We start from the raw sequence: 21,973 nt of genomic DNA, 5'->3' as shown, positions 1-21,973 counted from the left end.
AACACTTTCATTTTCTTCACAACCAATGACGGTGTCTGTTGGAGATGCAAGTGTGTGATTTAAAGGACGGCACTAATTAAAATAGTAGACCATGCCCTATTGACAGTCTTGTCAGGAAAACAAGGAAACAATCTCCTTTGAAGGGACATGCTTAGTTTAACATCTTGTCGGACAAATAATCACTATGTAGAAATGTAACACAAAGTATGTGCTTCCTTGTCCTTTGTCATCATATTGAAATCATTTCCCAGTTTCTTTCATGTAGAAAATGACTCTATTTTAAAGGGGAAGTGCAGTACAGCATTGAGTTTCTTAAAGCAACATGTTTCCCCGTACTGCTGATGGTTATTGGATTACAAATGATATGAAAGTTGAATTCACTTTGTATACATTTTTTATTCTCTTTTTTATCATACAAAGCTAAAAAGCTATCACAACAACCAACTTTATTATTGTTACGACCTGTGTCACACTGAATAGGAACACACTTGCTACATGAGGAAAAACACAGATGCTGCATGTTATTTCTAAAGACATGCAGGACTGATGTTCTGCTGAGAATATCCATTGGGAACTATTTCGCTTAAATCACAGGAAATAGAATACAAAACTCGCATAAACTTTGTTTCACAGTTTTGTTTTTATAGGAAAAGACAAAGATGGTAATGAATTGTTGTTTCATGTGTCGAGGAGGCACTGCCCATTTCAAAGATATTGTTAGATTGATATAGTCGCCAATTGAATTATTATTTGATATACTGTGGGGATTATGGCAAAGAGTAATACTCTTCCCATAAAGTTTGAGACAGAAATGCGCCCCCTTTTTTTTGTTGTTGTTTTGTGCAATAAGGCTATATCATTTTTTTTTGTCAATATTTAGAATATTAACATGTTATCAACTTGTTCAGAGACAATAAGAAGTAACCTTAACATTATTAAGACAAAATTATAAAAATGGCCACAGCATTTGCACCTGAAGAGCCTCTGTGACCCGATCAAAGGGATGGAGGGTTGAAGCGCTCCTGCCAGGATCACACTAACGAAAGGCAGCAGATGAAAGGAGCAGGGCCTTTGTGCTGCCGCCTGTGAGGAGACATTGGGGGGGGTGTTACGTTAATATATGCCGCCCGTGCCAGGACCTCCTCCAACAGTGGGTGACTAGGGAGCCACCGCGTCTTCTTATCAAGGTAGTGCTGAGGTGCCAACTCCCAAGCCACCAGCACTGGAGCCTGGATAATTGTCTCCCAACCTGGTTATGTATCCAGTGAACCCGGCAGCCCTCCTGTCCTATTTGGTGCTCCATCTGATTGAATGTGACACGCTGGCAAGACAAAAGAGCAGGCTAATTCAAAGTAACAAACTTCCCTGGGCAAAGCGTCCAATGCAAAGCAAGGGCGGCAGCAGCAGCTCCTCAAAACATAACCCTCTCTCATTTTGCTCTCTCCTTCTATGGCCTCTTTTTTTTCTGACACACTCTCCAAAAGATCAACTGACCTGAAAAGTCAAGCTCCTGGTTTCCAGCCTCATTTTACAAATGATTTTTGTCATCCTGTTTTAACAGGAGAGAAAAAAAGGCCAAACAGTTGTACATTGTTTTGCTTTGTATCTGAGTGAGCAGAGAAGATATAGCCACTTCTGCAGGTATATACTCTTATGGCAAACAGTGACACTGAGGTTTATTGGATTATGTATGTGGGCACATGACTATGTGTGCATCAAATCCCCAAGCACTTTAACTCCTCCATGTATTCTGTTGTTATCATAAAGCCTAAATCATATGTTTGCCAAGGCCACTATTGAAGTTCTCGGAATAAAGCAGCATGTTAGTCTGCTGAGATTAGCCGTCCATTGGGGAAACACAGTGGACTACAAAGCAGTGCGGCCTGGGGGCTGTCTATTCACAAGAGATTCAAGCACTTCTCTTCGTTTGTTTAAGAAACCCTGGAGAGAGGTTGCACATCGCATGTACCAGTGTGTGTGCTTTGGAACAATGTTTCCCTATTTCCGTGTGGACTGCTAAATAAAATACCTTTCTCTTAATCGTTTGGAAAAAAAACTCTATTTGATAAGATTTTAGAGTCAGGGGGTGGGTTAGTGGTGAAAATGTCAGGTCTATGAAAACAGCAGTATCTGCGTATCTGCACTGCTTCTGATTTCATTGACAAAAGAAAAAAAAAGGAACAGGACCTTATGGAAGGAAATTAGACTTCAGTAATGCTAATTGATTTAATGTACCCTCTTGATTATCGTGCTATTGATTGAGCAGCCTGAGTTTGACACGTCATGTCACAATAACGAGCTTTGTTCCCCTTTCCAGAATTGCTGCACAAAGTGGTAGAGGTCAAAAGCAGCACTCCGAAAAAGCCTTCCCTATCTTCAGAGCGATTGGAACAGTCATTTAAAAAGGTACAGCACTATGCCATCAGTAAGTGTTCTTTTTCATTGCTTATAATAGAAACCCGACAGAGCTTTAACTGAGCACAATGCCTTTCTGAAAATATCAAGATTGATTCGAAAGTGTTCTTATTCTTTGGAGAATTGGTTAGGCTGTCATTTCACAGTCAAGCATTGCCTACTTAGTAGTGTTGTTTTTCTCAACAAAAAAAAAAAGTCTAAGGGTAAAGTAGAAAAACTATTAAGTTGCAACCCAGAAAGAAAGAAGTAGATACTTTTTAGTATGAGAGCTGTTTATAGGTTGCAAGTGTTTGTGCACACAGGCTTTCAAAGCCTCTGCCTGCATTACTTTATGTTGCCCCTATTCTGCCTTCATGGCAGTGAATCATCAAGAGTGGGGATAGCCATGTCATTTTATTTGAAATGTACAGGCTTCACCAGCCGGCGTGAGAACCAAATAAAAGGGAAAAATTGCCTGGAGGCACAAACCCAGCAGGCACCCACTGTTCTCTTAAACAGTCTCCACCAAAGATCTAACAAATAGACTAAGTGCTCCTGGTCGCTGCCTAGTTAGGGGTGATCAGGGTAAAGGGGGTGCCAGTCAGATGTCTTGCCAGGCTGGTGTGGGAGGAGTTGCTCCATACAATCTGTATATATTCATCGGTAAATGCACCCTTGCGATAGGGGGAGAGGGAAACCACTGAGTGCATGCTACCACACACAGGTCAAATCAGGAACTGGCCTCCCTCATTGAAAACTTTTACTGATAACATATACTGAAGATCAACAACAGGGTGAACTCAGGCATGGCACGTTGATGTTGTCTTCACTAGCATCATCAAAAGTTGTGGGCGGCCGAGGCAAAGCGGGGCGCTCATACCTCTTAGAACGGTATTACGGAAAAAATTATAGTGATTTTGAAACCGGGACCGTATACCTTGTAACCCCCCTTCCTAATTACAAGAGCAGCATGTTCAGAAGTTTTTAGAGTAAAAAAACAACAACAACATATATTCCACGGGCTAAGAAACTGACTATGTTGTACCACTTGAGAGCCCCATATCTCTTTTGATTTACCTTTAAGATTGAACAGCTGGAGCTGAGGATGATGTCTCTGGAGGAGGAGACGGAGAGGCTGAGGGAAGAGAAAGAGCAGCTCCTCGAGGCCAAGGCAGACTCGGCCCACAACTGCCGCAGACTCAAAGCCTCCCTGGATCACCTGCGAGCCCAGGAAGATGTGCGTGAGCAGGCAGCGCAGGCCCAGGCTCTGGCCCAGAGAGAACAGCATGGCGGTGAGATCGCTGCACTCCAAGCCCGACTGGCCGTCTCTCAGAAAGAGGCCGGCAAGCTCCACCGTCAGTCACTGAAGCTGAGGCAGGAGCTGGGGATCCTCCGAGCAGCCAGGGACTTCTACAGGAGCCGTGCAGCAGCAGCTGGACCGGCCAAGGCAGGCGCCGGCAACGCTGGCAACTCTATCGCTGGCAAGGTCAAAACCAAAACAACCAGGCTCAGAGGTCCTCTACTACACCACCACCGCACTGTGAGCCCCAATCAAGCCATCAGCTGGTATGGCCGATGCCCCAGTCCCGCTAAGGACGAGTGGGAGGACATGAGCGCGGATAGGTAACAATACACACACACACACACACACACACACACACACACACACACACACACACACACACACACACACACACACACGTACAGATGCAACTATTCTCACCGCCTCACTCCTCATTATTTTGAGCTGGTGGAGTGGGTGAGCCCGGCTGATTTGTGGGGAGGGGGGGGCACGCAGCATCGAGGGGACAACACGCATATGCAAAGCGTAAGCAAATGGGTGATTGAATTTCATCGTCTGTCTAGTTGGTATTCAGGAGCCAAAGGAAGAATGCAGAGGAAGAATGATAGAGAGACGGAGAGAGGAGGAGGGGTGTGGGGGGAAACTACTGTCAGATCCTCTGAAATATCCTGGGACGCCTTGCTCGGAGCTTATTGACTGAAATTTGCATGCAAAATTAGCCACCTCTCCGCACAAAGTTGAACCAATGCCAGGAAAGCCCAGGGATAAGGGGGCCGCCGAAGCCTTGATACCTTCCAGTGATGCCATTTTCGTGCACTAGTCACGCTAGCCCGAAATTGACAGTTTGGCAGTTTGATTTAATTTACTGGTCCTTTGCATATTCACTAACCCCCCCTTGACAGCGCTAAGGATCCCCCTGCAAGTTCCAAGCCCCCCACCCACCCAGCATACACATATGCATACGTGCACAGAAGCTAACCCCACCCTGTGTATAGTCATGTTGGTTATCCTGGGGCATGTCAATTCATAAACGTGCGTGTGCTTCTTACTTCCTCCAGGCACCCCCATACCCGCCCCTCCCCCCCCCAAACACCCATACACACACACTTCCTTTCCATCTTACCCATCCACCCTCCTCTTTCCTCTCCTCACCCTTAATTTAGTTAGATAAATTTTGAATGACCCTACTCGGCTCAGTACCAGATGTCTACAAGCTGTTAAACACCCTCTAAATTAAGAACCATCGACAGTAATTATTTCATGTATGTTTTATGCAAAAAAGCCACTGAGCCAACATTTATTGAGTGATGGTCGGAATGATTTGATTTTCAAACACTCAACGCTATCGCAGATATTTATTTCCCCTTCACATTCTCTCTCCTTGCCTTGCCTCTCTCTCTCCCTCTGTCTCTCTCTGTCTCTCTCTCTCTCTCTTTGCTAACTCGCCCGTCTCTTCACCAACTAATTCATCAGGCTGTAATCCAGCCCGTCTCTATCCACACGAGGCCGCTTAACAGGGACTGGGTGCAGCTATGCCCTGCTTTCCTAATGCCTCTCCATGTGGTTAATAAGCAGCAGTCTAATATACGCCTTACCTGAGAGGAGGATCTAAGTGGATTGGTGGAAGGAGAGGTTTAAACTGAGATGTTGTCTTATTTAAGCACCTGTCAACTGATTTGTTACTGTAAAGCCTTCTGCGTCTCTTATCTCGCAGCGGTCTTCTTCTCTCAGCAATATGTCTGGTTAGGTAGGCACTCCCCGAAAAAATACAGTATTTCTGCCTAAGGAGGTTTGGCTCTAAATACGGTAGTGCCAAATAAAGATGTCAGACTCGTTAAGGCTACTGACAAGTCTTTGTTTTTTTTCACCTCCTTTTTCATCACTGCCTCTGGCTCCCTCTCTTCAACTTCTGAGCCGCTGGGGGCAGCTGACCATTTTTGTCAAGCAGATCAGCAGTTTTGTTAGAGAATAGGACAGAATGAGAGCGAGGCAGCATGGAGAATTATGTTCAAAAAATCGTATTGAATTGTTCTGTTAGTAGGAATATGTAGTGTGTGTTTATTATTGTGTTAACGTATTGAATTAGCTCTTTATCCCAATGGGGGACAAATGATTGACAAGTGTCTTGGTAAGGTATGGTGTGCCTTCTCATAAATTCTCCATATCGGTGGACCTCAACTGCAAGATGTCCACATGAAAACCATTCTTCTAAAATGTATCCCCTGGTGTGGTTTTTTTGAGGATGGTGTTGGAGACACAGCAGTGTTTAACACATTGCTCCAACATGTCCCATTAATGTTTATCTTGGTCTTGAAGGTTTGCCTTTGAAGGCCATAGTGTATTTGTCTTCATTTTCCAACATCCCCCCTGTAGAACCGCTTTAAAATGCTTAAATCCTACGAATTCAATAGCATGTTGATATAGTTATTGTGACTCAGTCTTGCTGTCTAATTAGCAACATGTTGGCCGAGACATGGTAACATGCTGACTGTGGTAAAGTTTTTCTCAATTCGAATTTGCATATGATGCATACTTCTTTTCAAATGAATTGTGAGATGACGTCAGAATTGTATTCAGTAGGAGTTTAAGTCAGACCTGTTTACCAACATGAATGAGTAGCATTTTTCATCAAATGCAATGGCCCCGGTCTTAGTGGTGGTGATTAGTGATCCTAAGCAAGTTCCCGTGGCCCCTTCCAGACCAGGTTTAACCCCTCACTAGCCCCCCAGCCCTGTCATGTTCCAGTTAGATCCTCTCTCCGTGGTCTTTACCTCCGCTGCGTCTCCCAAGCCCCACCTTAATAAACCCGCCAGCTTAAATGTCACTGGCTTCCACCTTCACGTCAAAGGTCACTGTCAATAAACCTGTGTGTGTGTGTGTGTGTGTGTGTGTGTGTGTGTGTGTGTGTGTGTGTGAGGAAGCCCTTACCGTGTGTCCATCAGATGCAACTTTGCTTGGCTCCGCTCAGCCGTGCCTCTCGCACACGTCTGTCACACACACAGGGCTAATGAAGGCCACAGCCGCTCTCATACATGTTGATGCATTCACCATCAGCAGCAGACACCGCAGCTTTTCACTTAATTTACGCTCACATTTACACTTTCAGCTCAGAAATTGGATGGGACATTGATTTTCTGTTTGAAGTGTGTGTGTGTCGGGGTCGTCAAAATGCACATATATATTTTTTCCATGTCAACTAAATCAACCATAAAAGGTAAATTGGATTCGTATCCAGTTGGTGGTACTTTCAGAGCCAGGGTTTTGGGTTCAGCTTTCTGGCCTGTAATAACCCTTTTTCACTTTCCTCTACAGCGACAGTGCTGATGAGTACATGGACAGTCTCAACGGTGTGCCCCGAGGGAAAATGCCTCGCAGACAACATCTAACAGCTCACAGAAAGGTTGGTCTGCCCTCATCCTTTTAGTCATTTTTCAGATAAAGAAAACAAAACTTATAATTTGGCATAGTATAGTGGTTTGTATGTTTGCTTGCAGTCTACTCCCACAAAGGTAAAATGTTAGTTATTATGTAAAAGGTCAGTGTTTGAGAATATGTACAGGTTCTAGTCAAGTTTTTTCAGGCTTGTCTTAATGTTGCTCTTATACATCAGAAGATTCTTATGCACACAGGTATTGACAGCCACATGACCATATAACCAGGTAGAATTAATCGAACATAAAAAAGTCAATGTTGTGTTTCATTGTGCCTTAAACAGATGTTTAAGAAATGTACTTTTTACTAAAATGCCCCTTCAGTGTCTACAGATTGATTGTGAGAGGATTATTTTTGGATTGGTAAAAAAAAAAAAAAAGGAACTAGAGAGTGGACAAAGTTCTTGTGTTGAGGCAGAGAGTGTGTATGTGAGCTGCCCAGTCTTTCCCATAAAGGCAAAAAAAAAAAAAGATTGTAATGATTGTTCCTGTTACTATTTGTTGCACGATATGGTCCATGCCACACTAAAACATCTATGAACTGGCCACTGCATTCACGAAGACATGTGTGGCTGTCGGTTGCTCCTTTTCCTTTCCCTCTCCTCTCTCCACACCACCATGAAATCAATAGGGCCGGAGCCCTTGCCTCTTGTCCACATCAAACCACTTCACGGCAGGACATGGCAGCTCCCTTAACCCCACGAGAGATATGTCCGTCAAGAAGAGAGGAGAGATGGCGAGAGGAAAGATATTCAGTCTTCCTCTCCTCCTCCAGAGAAGGTGGAAGAGAAGGTTGTTGTTGTACATGCAGCCAAGGGGAGCTGTCAGGGCCCATATACTCTCAGATTCTCCCTTTTAGTTTTCCCCCCTAGCTCCAGATCCACTAAATGTGCCCATCAGCTCCTACCCGGGCTCATCGCCATGACAGCCCTGCCACCCCACCCCCCCTTAACGATGTGCAATGTCACAAACCAAAGGGTTCATCTCCCTTTGCCTCTCTGCAAGGCTCCATGTGATCAAACCTGGCACTGATCAAATCCTACCTGACCCCCATATACAAAGGAAACAGGCAAAGAAGGAAGGAGGAAGGGGGTTCTTTGATGTCGCTACAAACGATTGGTGCAGTTGGGAGGTGTCACACACACACACACACACACACACACACACACGCCTGCTTATGACTGCAAATGACTCTATACACACACACACACACACACACACACACGTCATACTGTAGGAGTGAATCAGGGCTTTCAGGCAGTGATTGAACAAAGGCGGCATTAAGCGAGCACCTGTCAGGAGCAATATCCGAGCGGAGAAGGCGCTCAACTTAGAAGTCGGTTCAACGCGCTCAGGTGAATTATTAAAGGCACGGGCTGATATGTCTTGTCGCGTTTAAAGTGATCGCTAACCCTGTGTGATCATGGTGTCATTATGAGCCGCGTTTCAGGAAGCACAACATGTCAACCGCTTGTGTTTAACGTTTAACCAGCTGCTTTTCATCTCCCCTGTCTTTCCCCCCTCAACTTTTTGTCTGTTTTCTTTCAGTCCTACAGGTGTTCATACACAGAGGCTACGGCAACAAAATCCAACAGAGAACAACACAATGTCATGGCCCAAGGTAACACAGGTTTTCCTTTTTTCGCAACCGATGCAAAACCAGAAAAATCTAATCGACTATTAAACCAAAGCAGGAAGAACACTCAACGAACAACGTACACGCTGTCGATCAGAAACAAAGTATTCAAGAAGTTAACACGCTTTGTTTTGTTTGTTTTCGTTTCTTCTTCAGAACTTGACGCCTGAATTGGCTATGAATGGGGAAAATGTTAATCATTCCCAGTTGTTAAATATATCACATCAGTTTTCACTCGTGTGCATACACAAAAAGCCCCACTTTTGCATGCACCTGTTAACTCCCAGCAGTATAGCTTTTTCTAAATAGGGATTTTTGCTCTGATGCACTCGTCAACTCTTGAGGTGGCTGTGCGTGTACTTCCTTCCTGTTAGACGGTGAACAGCGTGAGCGCGGGCAACGAGGGAGGAGAGGAGAGAAGAGGAGGAGGAGGAAGAGGATGCTAATAAGGAGCCAGCGCTGCCCCTCCTCCTCCACCACCTCTCTACACCAGCGCATAGAGTCCCTACAGCGCCATGTTGACATACTGCAAGGCGCTAGGAAAGACGCCCTGCTCTCAGCCAATGAGCTGCGAGCGGCCAACGAGAAGATTGCAACACAGCTCAACTCCCTCAGTGAGAGACTGGGCGGCAGCAAGCAGCTCACACAGGTAACTTTGGGGGGAGGGGGGAAGAGTGAGTAAAAAGGGGAAAAAAGCCAGTTGTAAGTGTTGGGGAAAGTGTCTTAATTTTGGTCTGTCTTTTTGAGGTGTATTTGCCTGAGCTGGGGGCAGAGAGTGCAGCAGTAGCAGGTCCTTTTGCCCTTATCATGCTTATTAATAAGTGTGGCTGACAGGCCTAATAGCCCTCATCCAGTGGAGGTCATAACAACAGAGCAGAGGAGACCAGAATTTCTCCCTATCATTTTTTCCCCCTTCTCTGACTCTTGCTGTTGTCTCGTCCCCCACTGAATGTTTCAACGAGCCAGTTCTCTCCACAACAATCCCGTGTCCCTAGTTCACTGCCACACAATCTCCATTAAGTTATTTAGTACCTGCCTCCAGGTAGGAAACTCTTAGAAAGTGTCGGTGTTGACCTTAAATAAAACACCAAGCACTTTTTGCCCTAAACAGTTTCTTTCTCTGTCAGGGCCTACTTGTACACAGCCATCAAATGAACACACACACACACATACATAGACACACAAATACCCACACACCAACAATACTTAGACAGACACAATTGTTAATCCGTCTGGCAGGAGGAAACTTCTTTTGGGTGAATTCAGACATGGCAGCAGTCAGCGAGGGCCCACTGGATGTCTTATTAGGCGCAGGTGTCTGTATGTGTGTATATATATGCACTGTGTAGAATAGTGCGGACACAGTGTATTGGACTTGTACACACAGGTCAGAGTGCAGCCCTCATAGTGTTGCTACCTAGGAAGTGGCCCTTGTGCTCCCACCCAAGTATCTGATTGCTGAGGCCCAACGAGACCTTAGACTCAGACACAGCAGTAGAGGCGCACACACACACACACACACACACACACACACACACACACACACACACACACACACACACACACACACACACACACACACACACACACACACACACACACACTGCGTGAATGAGTGGACAGAGAGGGAATTGTTGTCTTCCTGTTTGTTTCCTCCTCCCTCCTGCAGTATTAATGCCACTCCACCAGAGAAAGTTGGAGCGGACTGACTGGCCAAAGCCGGGGCTTGTTGCCGTCTCTGCAAAAGGCCAAGAGGTGATGGACTTTGGGCTGGTTCCAGCCGGTCCTGGCCAACTCTCTAACTAAAACTCTCTGCTCTGTAATTGGCTTAGGACAGCCTCCACGGGGGCCATCATGTGAGAAGTAGCATGGCAGTTTCACAGAAACTTATTTGTGCTGCTGCTGTGTCTCCTGATCCTTTCGGCCATTCTCCCCTTTCGCTCCTTGCTTCCTTCCCTACCTCCTTCCATCATTAAGTCTAATTTTCTTCTTATTAGTATTCCTTTCTTAATAGGTTTCTCTTATCTTCCTTTTTTTTCTTTTTTCTACAGTATGTGTTGATGAGTTTGGATTGTTTGAGTCTGTAAATGTCTCGATGACTGCATTTTATAGCTATCCAAAACAAATCAAACAAACAACAAATCTTTAACATTAGAGAGTAATTGCAGATGTTTATGGCTGCTTGATTTTTTTTCTCTTCCCAGTTTATTGATCTTCAGGAATATTCCTATTAATAACAACCTGGATCAGTTATGATCTGTATAGATGTTGTCATTACTGATATAAATAATGGCCAAACGCTACCAAAGTCACACTCAAGTTGTAATACACCGGAATTATCCCTTAAGGTGGAATAAGAAGCTTAAAAAAAAAACTCAGGTGACGGGTGAAGCATCCCCTCCTAATTCTACCAGGTCTTGAAGAAGTTGTGCTAGTCACGCTTTTCAGCCGTATACGGGATCATTTGGTTGTTTGGATTATTATTACCTCCCCCGTTTACTTTGCAGTGTGCTGTGACATCTCCTCCCGAATGAACCAGCCTTATCTCTTTGCGTGTGGAATGTCCTACCCTCCTCTAACATGTAAAGGGCTTGGATTATCACAGGATTAGGGGGTTGCAACAGACATAACTGAGTCAACTTAAAAAAAGGCTACAGACTTTATTTAAATTTGAATGATGGCTGCACTGCTAATCACATTAAAAAGTCTGGCCAAACGGGATGATTACAAGGTGATTGAGGAAGAGAAGGACATTGCCTGGATGGATTTATCTTGACAAATTCGCTTTGGTTTATGCATGCTGTGCATGTGTGACTTCATACATTTGTATAAACTCCAGGGGCATATGGCTTTTTCAGCAAGATCAGTTTCCCTATTTATCCTGCTAATGATTGGATATCACTTGGAACAACATCAGTGAGGCCACTATTCAGATGAGAGAGAGACAGAGAGATATGTCCTCTTTTCCAGCCTAATGGATCGCCAGTACATCGGTCCGTTTCAGTGTCATCTCTCACCAGGGCTGAAAATGGCCCCATGAAATCAAAGCCCGTTTTACAGGACCAGCCATAGCCTCACTCTCTTTCTCTCCACCACTCACTCACTCACTCAATCACTCCTATTTCTCTTTCTCTCTCTCTCTCTCTCCCCCGCCGTCCCTCCCCCCGTGGGACATGGCATGTGCGTCTTCAACAGAGCAGAGGAAACCTAAAACAAGAGGGATTCTATTAAAAGGTGTCAGCCAGCAACCAGATATCAATAACCTCCGTGTATGCAGAGCAGAGAGCCAAACCCCTGGGAATCTGCGGTTTCACTCCGCTGTGTCTCACTGTGTGTGTTCCAGCATTTACACCCCCCCACCCCCATGTGAGCAGCATACATCTTCATGTATCATGTCTCCCGTTTCTCCCATTAAGCATTCTTGATGTTTGAAATGATATCAGGTCAGCTAATTGTGGCGGTATTGAACCGAACAGACAGAGACGTGTTTCTTCCCCATGTTTTTAATAACGTTAACAATCGGGTAAGGAGTTGTTCTTGGGCTGCACCGCACAACTGTGGTTAAAAGGGTTCACCTCGGAATCCTTATGTTTAGAATCAATCTGCCACACACACTGTTCGTACATTGAACATGTTCAGCTAGTGTCATTATTGTTCATCACTGTAAACCCCCCCCAAGCCCCTCGCCAAATGCTGAACTCCCTCCGTCCCAAAGTGCTCTCTGATTCTGCAGTATGGCTTTATTATGCACGCCAATCACAGTGAGAATTAGGCCCTATCGACCGGGCAACGGCATAATCTGTCTCCTAATTAGCATAAAAAAGGAGATTTATCACTGCTGAGATATTAAAGCAGAGCTGGCATGCTCTCCCGTGGCTTGGGCATATACAATCTTTCCAGCATATTGTGTTTACGTTGTCTCTGCGTTTATCATATGCGTCAAATAAAGACGCAGGATTTTTTATTTTGTATACAACTGTTGCACATTCTTGCATCGTAAAGCAGACCAAGCAGCGATTGGGTTTGACCGTAACTTATTTGAATGAACATCAACAGCATGCAGCAGTATACAGTATAGCATGACTAGTATTACTTTTTAACCCTTCCCAATATGAGGGTGTAAAGAAAGGTTTTCTTGCTATGATAATAGAAGACAAAACTTTTTCTGTTGTTGGTCAAACTGCAGAAGCTGACCTCTGACCTGGCTGGTGTGGAGCAGCAGAAGAAAGTTCTGGAGATGGAGTTGGAGCAGTGGAGGCAGATGACTCTCCCCCAGCAAACTGCACCACCAACAGTAATCACACAGTGCTCCTGCCAGGGCAATACCATGCCCTCCCCACCTAATCCTGCCCACCAGGCCCTGGGTGCTGAGGTCAAACAACTTCAAGCCAAACTGAAGGTCTGTCTGTATGTCTGTCTGTCTGTCTGTCTGTCTGTCTGTCTGTCTGTGGTCATACGTTTTTATGAGTAAGAACTCTGGGGTTAATGAATTGCCCTCATGCTTTGTCTTAATGTGCACGCCCTATTAGATAAATCTCTTAATAGGATGATGGTCTTAGGCATCATGTTCATTTTCCAATTGTGTGCACTGTAAGAGCTTAAGCGGATAATACCATCAATAACAAGGATTTTTTTTTTTTAAATGCCGTTTGGCTCAGAAAACTCATTCATTTTTGTACAGGCATGTTTATGAACAAAGTTTTTTTTAAATATATAATTTGAAAATATTCCATTTGAATTTACTTTTGGTTTGCTTTTGCTACTTCTTATGCAGTATCAGTATGCAGTCTACCACTGATAGAATACACAAGCATTTATGTTTTTTAATAAACATTGATATTTGTGAGTCACTTTAACAGCTCGCGGCTTTGAACAACCCGCAGTCCTTGAGGACTTTGAGAAAGAAAACTGTCAAGGTTTACTTTCAAATCATGTAGCATTAAAAAAAAGAGAGAGAGAAAAAAAAATTCTTGAGCCTTTCAATTTACACTCGACATCACCTGGAATTGCATGTGATTTCGACATGAATTAGCATTCCTTATCATTTGATCTTATTACGGAGCACCTGTCAGAGAGATGAGAAATGGGGAATAGCAGTGGAGACGTGCCCTACATCATAGGGAATAAGGTGTGAGTGGTACCACGGTATTATCACCCTCTCTTCTACGCAACCAACTCGTCAGTGTCACCGAGCAGATTGCTGCTGTCGTTACACACAGCTGAGGAAGTCATGTCAGGTGACAGCCAAACGGAGCGGCGAGGGAGCACACTGTGGAAGGTGCGCGCACTGAGTTAGTGAATTGTCAAAAGCTAGTACGGCTACAGTTCCCTCAGGAGACACGGGATTCCTTTAAACCAAAGTGAATATGTACGTTCAAATATCCATCAGTCTTGTGATCAGCCAACGTGTGGTCACAAGCCATATGTCTTATTAAAATGTCCTTATATAAGATTAAAATAACATAATATACAAGGTAGTTATTTTAATAGTATTCACAATTTTTTAGATTTTTCTAATGTATTAGCAAACTTATTTTATTTTATTATAAAACAATCCCATCAAAATGTAGTCAGTCGTATGGGTCTATAAATTGTTATTCTTTCCTTAATTACACCCCTTATCTCATCCCCTTTGGAAAATACTGCTTTCCTCTTAACCTCTCTTAGCACCTTCCACCCTCCCCGCTGTAACTATAATGAGGAGGCATGCTGTGCCTGACCTGTCATCAGCCGTGTCGTGAAAAACCTTCCCCCTATCCCCCTATGTATCACACACACACACACACACACACACACACACACACACACACACACACACACACACACACACACACACACACACGTCTCAAACACATTAACTAACACACACACACCCTGTGCCCTCCCCCCAGAGTGCAAGTGCGGAGGTCACAAGGCAGGTGGCGGCTAACAAAGCCCTGCGAGGCCAACTCCAGGAGCACCAAGACAAGCTCCGCCAGCTGCAGGACAAGTTAGTTTCACACCTTTTTTCCTTCATTAGCATTAGTTCTCTCTCTCTTTGTGTCTCTTTCTTACAGCTGCTTTGCGGTGCATCTCTTACACGTTCAAGGTTTTTTTTGTGTATTTGCAAACAGAAAAATAACTAAATACCTTTTCTCCCATCCAACACATTGCAAGACAGACAAACATTAGACATAAAGTGCAGCATTAAAAAGTTCAAGTAGAAAACATAAAAAAACTATTGAAGGTCAGAATAAAATGAAATAACCAACAAAAGCAGACTAGTTCTGAATAATAAAAAAGAGTAAAACACAATAATACAGTGCCACAGTTAGCAATGCTAAAGGTGTGAAGAAGTGAATAGTGAGTGTGACGGTGGCTGGTGTACAGTAGTTCAGATTATAAGTGGCTTTCTATTACTTTTCTTTCTTCTAAATCTGCATCGGTCTCTCTGTCTTTGTCTCTCCGTGTCTCTGCAGCTCTCATCTGCTGTGTTTGATTCCACCGTGTGGCAGCACTCTGCCGTGTGCTGCACTCCTCTTAGGCATGCTTCTCCTCCTGTGTCAATCATTTGTGAAATGATGCTTGTTCTCATGAGCAGGGTTTATAAAAACGACTCAAGGAAATTGGTGTGTGTTGTGCACATGTGTGTGTGTGTGTGTTTGTATGTGGGTGTCTTGTGTGTCATGTACTGGTGGTGTTACTCATGTGGGTAGCTGCTGTGGAGTGCTGATCAAAGCAGTGTATTGATTGTTTGTGTGCCGCAGGAGGGACCATTCTGGCCCATGACACTAAAACCCACACAGCATCACTCTGGCCTGTGGGCCACAAGCCCTAATGAGTTCCATGGTTCACCTACTGTAGCGCTCGCTGCATTACATAGTCAGAATGTATGGCTATAAACAATTCACTCAGGGAAAGTGTCAAGATATGAACGCTGCTGTGGAAGGCGTATATCATCATTCTGAATTAGGATCTCATCTTTCAACTTTCCTCCTTCTCGCTCTCTTTGTCTAGTGTATGCTCTGTCCTCTGCCTGCCATTCTCAATAATGCATCCACGGCATGTGTACAATCAGAGTGGCTATGTGTTTGTGTGTGTGACCAAAGCACAGCGGATCACAGCCAGACAGAGTGAACATCCCTGGGCTGAGTTTCCACGACAGCCTTAGCCTCTTGTCACACTCTCTCCCTCACTCTCTCGCGCACGCATACATGTAACTCATGCCATCTCTTCCAGCCTTTTCCTCTCCGTTTGCCTCCATGGAGGGACCCCTTCTCAAAATGAAAGACATGTCTAGACTTCTCTGAAATATACATCGCGGCACACACACAGGGAGCAAGGCTGCTTCGCCTTAAAGAAGAGAACGGGGGGGAAAAAAGAAATGAATTTCAAAGTACACCGGCATGTCCTCAGTCAATATCCGGCACTATGGCCCTGCCTTATTTATGAAGCTGCTTCTTTCATCTTTAGCCCTGTTGTCTATCAGCCACATGAAACGTCCACCCGCACTTCATTCTTAACAAGGTACACAGAAATGTGCGCTTTCACTCTCTCTTTTACGCGCACACACACACACACACACTTCAGACCACTGACTGTTATCATTACAATGCACGCATGTTTGATGAACAATATTGCCAACAAGTGCAGAACAAAGGGAACAAACGTGAGAGTGATTGGGTTATAGTTTGAGGCTCTCTTTCTTTCTCTCTCTCTCTTTCTCTCTCTCTTTCCAGCAACACTCATAAATAGAGATCACACACTCCGACAGAAGCAGCATATATCCTTCATTCTTTTTTATCCTCATTCTTTTTTGGAATGCCGAAGAAGAGACCATCTTAAAAAAAAATGCCGTGGATCTAATTGCCATTAGCATTGGGGCAAAGGGAGCTGCTGGGTGCTCTTATTGCTGCTCTCTGTCTTTAAGTCAACACCAGACAGTCATCTGAAAGGTTCAATATGGGTTTTCTCATTAATGGCCAAATCCATGGGGTAACCAGCCAGCGCTACTTCCCCCCCAAAGACCCCAGGCTAGACTCCTCTCTCATTTAATTTAATGTCACTCCAATAGGACAAGCTCACATTTATTTAGCCAGTTTGCCCTCAGGCATCCATCCACCTAGGGAAACAGGGACATTTACTTACACGAAAGCATTTGCTCCAGTGTTGCGTCATCTGTTTATTTAAAACACACAAGCCCATAATGTGTGTGCGGGAGCTAAGAGATCCACTACATCTTTTGAAATTACTTTTTTTTTTAAGTGCAAAAAAACCATTTTAATTAACTGCATCCTTATGATCTTTATTCTATTTGTTCTTATCCCCCAAGGTACAGACAACCATGAGAAAATGCCTCATATTTGCCTTTTATGAAAAACAGAATAAAACATACTAACATACTGAGCCCATTTAAAACAAGGCCTCGCTATAATATGGCTGCGCAGAATGCCGGAATATTAAACGCGTCAATACAGCGGGGTTATCGAAATGGGAAGTGACACGTGGTGCATGTTTGCAAAGTTAAGACATGAATAGCTTACAATACAGAGACGTTGCCTCCTCTTTAGGGAAGTATTATCAGCAGCACAGAACCGCACGCAAACAAACAACATTTTTTGTGTGCGTATTCCCTTCATAATCTAGTCTTTGCCGAGCCAAGTCCCCCTGCTGATGTGTTTTTTATATGTGGCTTGTGTAACGCCGAGCTGGAAATAATACACATTTAAATATTGATTACAGTCTTTCAAGTAGTGTCACTGCTGATTCAAAATGCCGTTTGTCAAAAAGGACTCCCCAGTCACGCTTAGTGTGGCATTCCCCTGCCAGAGCACTTGTTCTAATATGTGCCAGTTAGAATTATATATGCATCCTTATATCAACCCCCCCCCCCCCCCCACCTCTGTCTCCACTTACCCAAACAGCATGCCAGTGTATTTAGTTGTCATAATGAGCTGTCATGCCTGATGCACTGCATAGGGACACTGTGCCGAGGCTGTCGTGTGTTAATTGTGTGTGTGTGTGTCCCTGTGTCTCTCTCTCTCTCTCTCTTGCTCTTGCTCTCTCTCCCTCTCTCACTCTCTGTTTGTATGTTCTACTATGTAGGCTGTGTGCATGCATGAGTGTGAATATCTCTGAAGGTATTCATACCCATTTATGCTTAACACCAATATTTGTGTGTGCATCTTTTATGTATCTGTATTAATGTTTTGAAGGGCGAGTCACACGGAGCGTGATGTGAACATGAAAAGACAGCTGGTGGAGGACTTGAGGACCAGGCTGAAGGTCCTGCAGGAGATGGAGAAAAGTTACCGTGGACAGGTGGAGGATCTGGAGAAGAAGGTATACACAACTCACATAACAGCTGACACCATCATCATGTCGTTAAGTTAGCTGCTTAGATGCTTCTTAGTGGAATGACAGAGAAAATGATGTATTAGGTTGCCCAGCATTTCTCTGTCCCAGATATTTGTCAATCATTTTAATGTATTTTCACACTTGCACTTTGTATTGAACTTGTATTTTGTCTTGTGTGTTATGTTTTAACTGTGTACTGCTGTCCGTCTTGGCCAGGCCTCTCGTGCTAAAGAGATTTTAATCTCAATGATACAAACCTGGTTAAATAAATAAAGGATGTGATAATAATAATAATTATGTCTTGTGGATAACCAAAACGAAAGGAACTGGTTTTAGTTACTTTTTCAATAACTTGTGATTTGTATTCAATTGATTCGAAGGAAACTTTAGATGAATGAACAACTTGAACATCTCCAAACAGAACCACAGTGACCCCACCCCTTTTCGGTTGACCCTTTTTCTTTACTTCCCTGCAGGTGAAGACTTTAACAGAAGAGGCCACCAACAGGAAGGCGCTGGTGGATTCCCTGAAGAGGAGATTGAATGTTGCCACCGCAGAGAAAAGCCAGAATGAAGCCTCCTGTACAAAACTGAAGGACGACCTGGAAAAAAAGGTCTGAAACAAACAACCAACGCTGCCCGTTCTCACCAGAATTGAATAATATGAAATCTTTGTCATTATTTTGAACACTCTGGGGACAGTGAGAGCGTTCAAGTTCAGTTCAGTTACGGACCTCTTTAGGAATTCTTCTGTGCCTGTGTGCACTGCGATGGAGGAAATGTCATTATATCAGATCACACTTTAAGAGTAGTTAAAAAAAAAAATCAGTATAGGAGAAAAGTCATTTTCACTTATGAGTCGTTACACCCCAGCAGTAACTTGACTGTTCTCTGCTCTTATGTACTGTCAAAAACATGAAACCCCCTTTGACAGTGTTTGTTGTGCAGTTTTTATCACAGAGAATTTAGCATTTTTGTTGTTGAATATGGGTTCAATTATTTTCCTATGTGTCAAGAATACAATTTCTGTGATAATAGCGTCTTGAACATTATTCTCATGGTATTTAAAAAAATGAAGCAATCCCTTTGAAAATTGGTGCAACCGGGAGTCTGCAAAGCTAGCATGTTTTTACAATTCTACAATATCACAGATGTCTCACAGGCCTCTGCAGACTCCATACTTTCTGAAACGAAAACATAATTGTTTGACTTCAGCTTGACCACTCCTGCCTTTGCTATTTCTTCTTTACAGGAGCAGCGTATGCATGCCTTGCAGGCTCGTGTGGGAGCTAGTGAGCAGGCGTTGACTGCCCTGGAACAGACAGCCACAGAGCAAATGGAGGGGTTGACCCAGCAGAGCTCCCTTGCCTTGGACAGGCTTCAGAGACAGCAAGGCCAGGCCTACTCCCAGCTGGAGCAGCTCCATGCTTTCATCAAGGTACTGTACTAAAGGGGCAAGGGTTCAAAGGCAATGAGTCAAGAGTTTGTTAAGTCAAATGATCTAACTAGTCTGAATCCTGTTTGGTGTGTTGTGTGCCTACAAGTTCTTCACCTATGAATTAGAATTATAATGTGTGGGTGCACCATCTAAAAGGTGGAAAAGGGGGTAGGCGTTGTTTGTATTGTTAACTGGGCAAAGGTTGAAGGCAGGGGCCTTGGCATGTTGTCAATAAACAACTCCACACTCTATAGCAGGGTTCACTTCTATGCCCAGGACCTGCTCTACGGTCTAGACTGTCCTTTAACAGAGTTGCAATCTAACTATCGGGAGCATTTCGACATGTGGCTGGGAGGCGGGGGATTGAACCACCAACCCTGCACTCCAGTGGACGACCGCCCTAACCGCTTCGCCACACCGAAATGGAAATGTGAGTGTGTGTCATGTAGATATTTGACACATCAAGCCTGAGTTGTGGAAACAGATGCATTGATGGCAAATAGGTACCCAGAAACCAGGGAGATTTGTTGCTTTGGAAGCAGAAACTGGCATGTGGGATAAACTAGGAAATTCCGTGAAGACGGCATTCAAATTGCCTTGGAGAAGTCCTGGCAAACTGTTGAACAACATTCGAGCCTGTCAATCGACATCTCGGCCCCATGAGGTCTAGCTAGTGATCAAAAGAAGAAGAGCTGCTCATTTGGTTACCAGAGGGATATCCAGGAGGAGCCCACAGTAAAATCATTGCCCCGTCACATTCAAAGGAACAGGTTGGTTCAGGTCTCAGATCAGGCGGTCAGCTCGATGCATCCCCGTGGACTTATTCTAGGAATGCACAGAAGGGAGGATGTCGGCACTAACTTGCTTAGCTGATCTGGGACCCCCATAAGTGTCAAGAGATGTGTTTATGTGCCATTAAGCATTTGCGCTTTCCTTGAATGTGCAGGGAGACACAACAGGCCCCCACAACTGTAAGAATACTGTGCCTCCCAACGGGAATGGGCACTATTGTCTTTGTTTAGGCCTAATCCATCACCTTGAGCTGTGTGTGTGTTTGTGTGTGTGTTTGTGTGTGTGTGTGTGTTCTGGTAGGGACTGATAAAGACTGCCCATCAACTCCTGTTTCGCTGACACCTGTCCATCAAAGGAGGAAAGGGCTTGGCAGAGATAGATAGTGGTGGCAATGTGTTTGCATACACACACACACACACATGTATTTTGGACACTGTTTAGTGGCAATTTTCCCATTGCCTTTTGTCCTCACAAGACATAATAGTAATAGTTGATATAACTGAAACTATTCTTGCTCACACTTGCATCTGAAGAGAATTGGAGGTAGATAGGGTGTGTTTCATCTTCTGTGTTTTGCTGTCCACATTGATTTATTTCTCCACACATATGCATTTATTTAGTGATGAAGACACTAACCTGACCTTAAAATAGAAGGTATGTTGCTTGTGTAGACACATGTGTATATAGACGTACATAGAAATCCAGTTCACGCTCATATAACTCCTCTCCTGGTTTCCCATAACCCTGGGCTGCTGGGGCCATTGTGTTGTTGTTGAGGATTCACATCATTGTTTGTCTCCCCCTGGCTCCTGTGATTCCCTATAAGAACACCAAGCCCTTTGATTGGACTGCCTGACGTCCGGAGGAGATTTACTCTTGTCATGTATTGATCAGGACCGGAGGGCTGTGTGTGTGTGTGTGTGTGTGTGTGTGTGTGTGTGTGTGTGTGTGTGTGTGTGTGTGTGTGTGTGTGTGTGTGTGTGTGTGTGTGTGTGTGTGTGTGTGTGTGTGTGTGTGTGTGTGTGTGTGTGTGTGTGTGTGTGTCTGTGTGTCTGTGTGTCTGTGTGTGTGTGTCTCTTTGTGTCTTTATGAGCTTGTTTTTTTGTTCTTTGTGCCTGTATGTGCTGTGTTGTGTGTGTGTGTGTGTATTTGTGTGGAGATTTTTTTCTTTATTGTGTGCCAGCAAACCCTTTTGGCCCTTGCACACGCCCCAGGCTGTAAGCACTGCTGTTGAACTGCTAAACAGTGGCCCTGCATGTAGTGACTACTCCACAACACCATACACGCACAGACTCTAACACATGCACACACACACACACATGCACGCACGCACGCGCGCGCACACACACACACACACACACACTGAAGGTAGTTGTCTGGTAAAGAACAGTTTGGCTTGTCATCTCTGCTCAAATGTACGTCAATTTAGGGGATATTGTTTTTTTTTTTTTTTTTTTTTTTAAATGTATTTTTGGGATTAAATTAAATAGCTTTAGTTCTTAGAAATGAAGTTCCCTACAGCAAAGATGTAACATCACATTTACCTGTGATCACCATATAGTATATAACTTTTATATTCCCGTTCTGTGAAAGGCGCTTACATAATTAAAGATCTTACTCAAGTTTGTGGTGTATATGAAACC

The 21,973-nt window shown here is 44.1% G+C and overlaps 1 protein-coding gene across 1 annotated transcript in view; it reads left to right on the top strand.

The window, feature by feature from the left end:
• The window catches only part of cntln (centlein, centrosomal protein), an 84,543-nt gene that overhangs the window by 41,890 nt on the left and 20,680 nt on the right, over nt 1-21,973 (top strand). Inside the window, exons 15-24 of the mRNA XM_080028992.1 lie at nt 2,318-2,406; nt 3,479-4,017; nt 7,010-7,097; nt 8,677-8,749; nt 9,139-9,413; nt 12,951-13,163; nt 14,656-14,753; nt 17,959-18,085; nt 18,577-18,714; nt 19,353-19,538. Of these exons, the coding sequence (XP_079885118.1) occupies nt 2,318-2,406; nt 3,479-4,017; nt 7,010-7,097; nt 8,677-8,749; nt 9,139-9,413; nt 12,951-13,163; nt 14,656-14,753; nt 17,959-18,085; nt 18,577-18,714; nt 19,353-19,538 (1,826 nt within the window). The remainder of the gene's footprint in view (nt 1-2,317; nt 2,407-3,478; nt 4,018-7,009; nt 7,098-8,676; nt 8,750-9,138; nt 9,414-12,950; nt 13,164-14,655; nt 14,754-17,958; nt 18,086-18,576; nt 18,715-19,352; nt 19,539-21,973) is intronic.

The sequence above is a fragment of the Ammodytes marinus genome, assembly GCF_949987685.1.
Source record: "Ammodytes marinus genome assembly, chromosome: 6".
NCBI classification, from domain to species: domain Eukaryota; kingdom Metazoa; phylum Chordata; class Actinopteri; order Uranoscopiformes; family Ammodytidae; genus Ammodytes; species Ammodytes marinus.
This window is presented reverse-complemented; position numbering and strand designations above follow the sequence as displayed.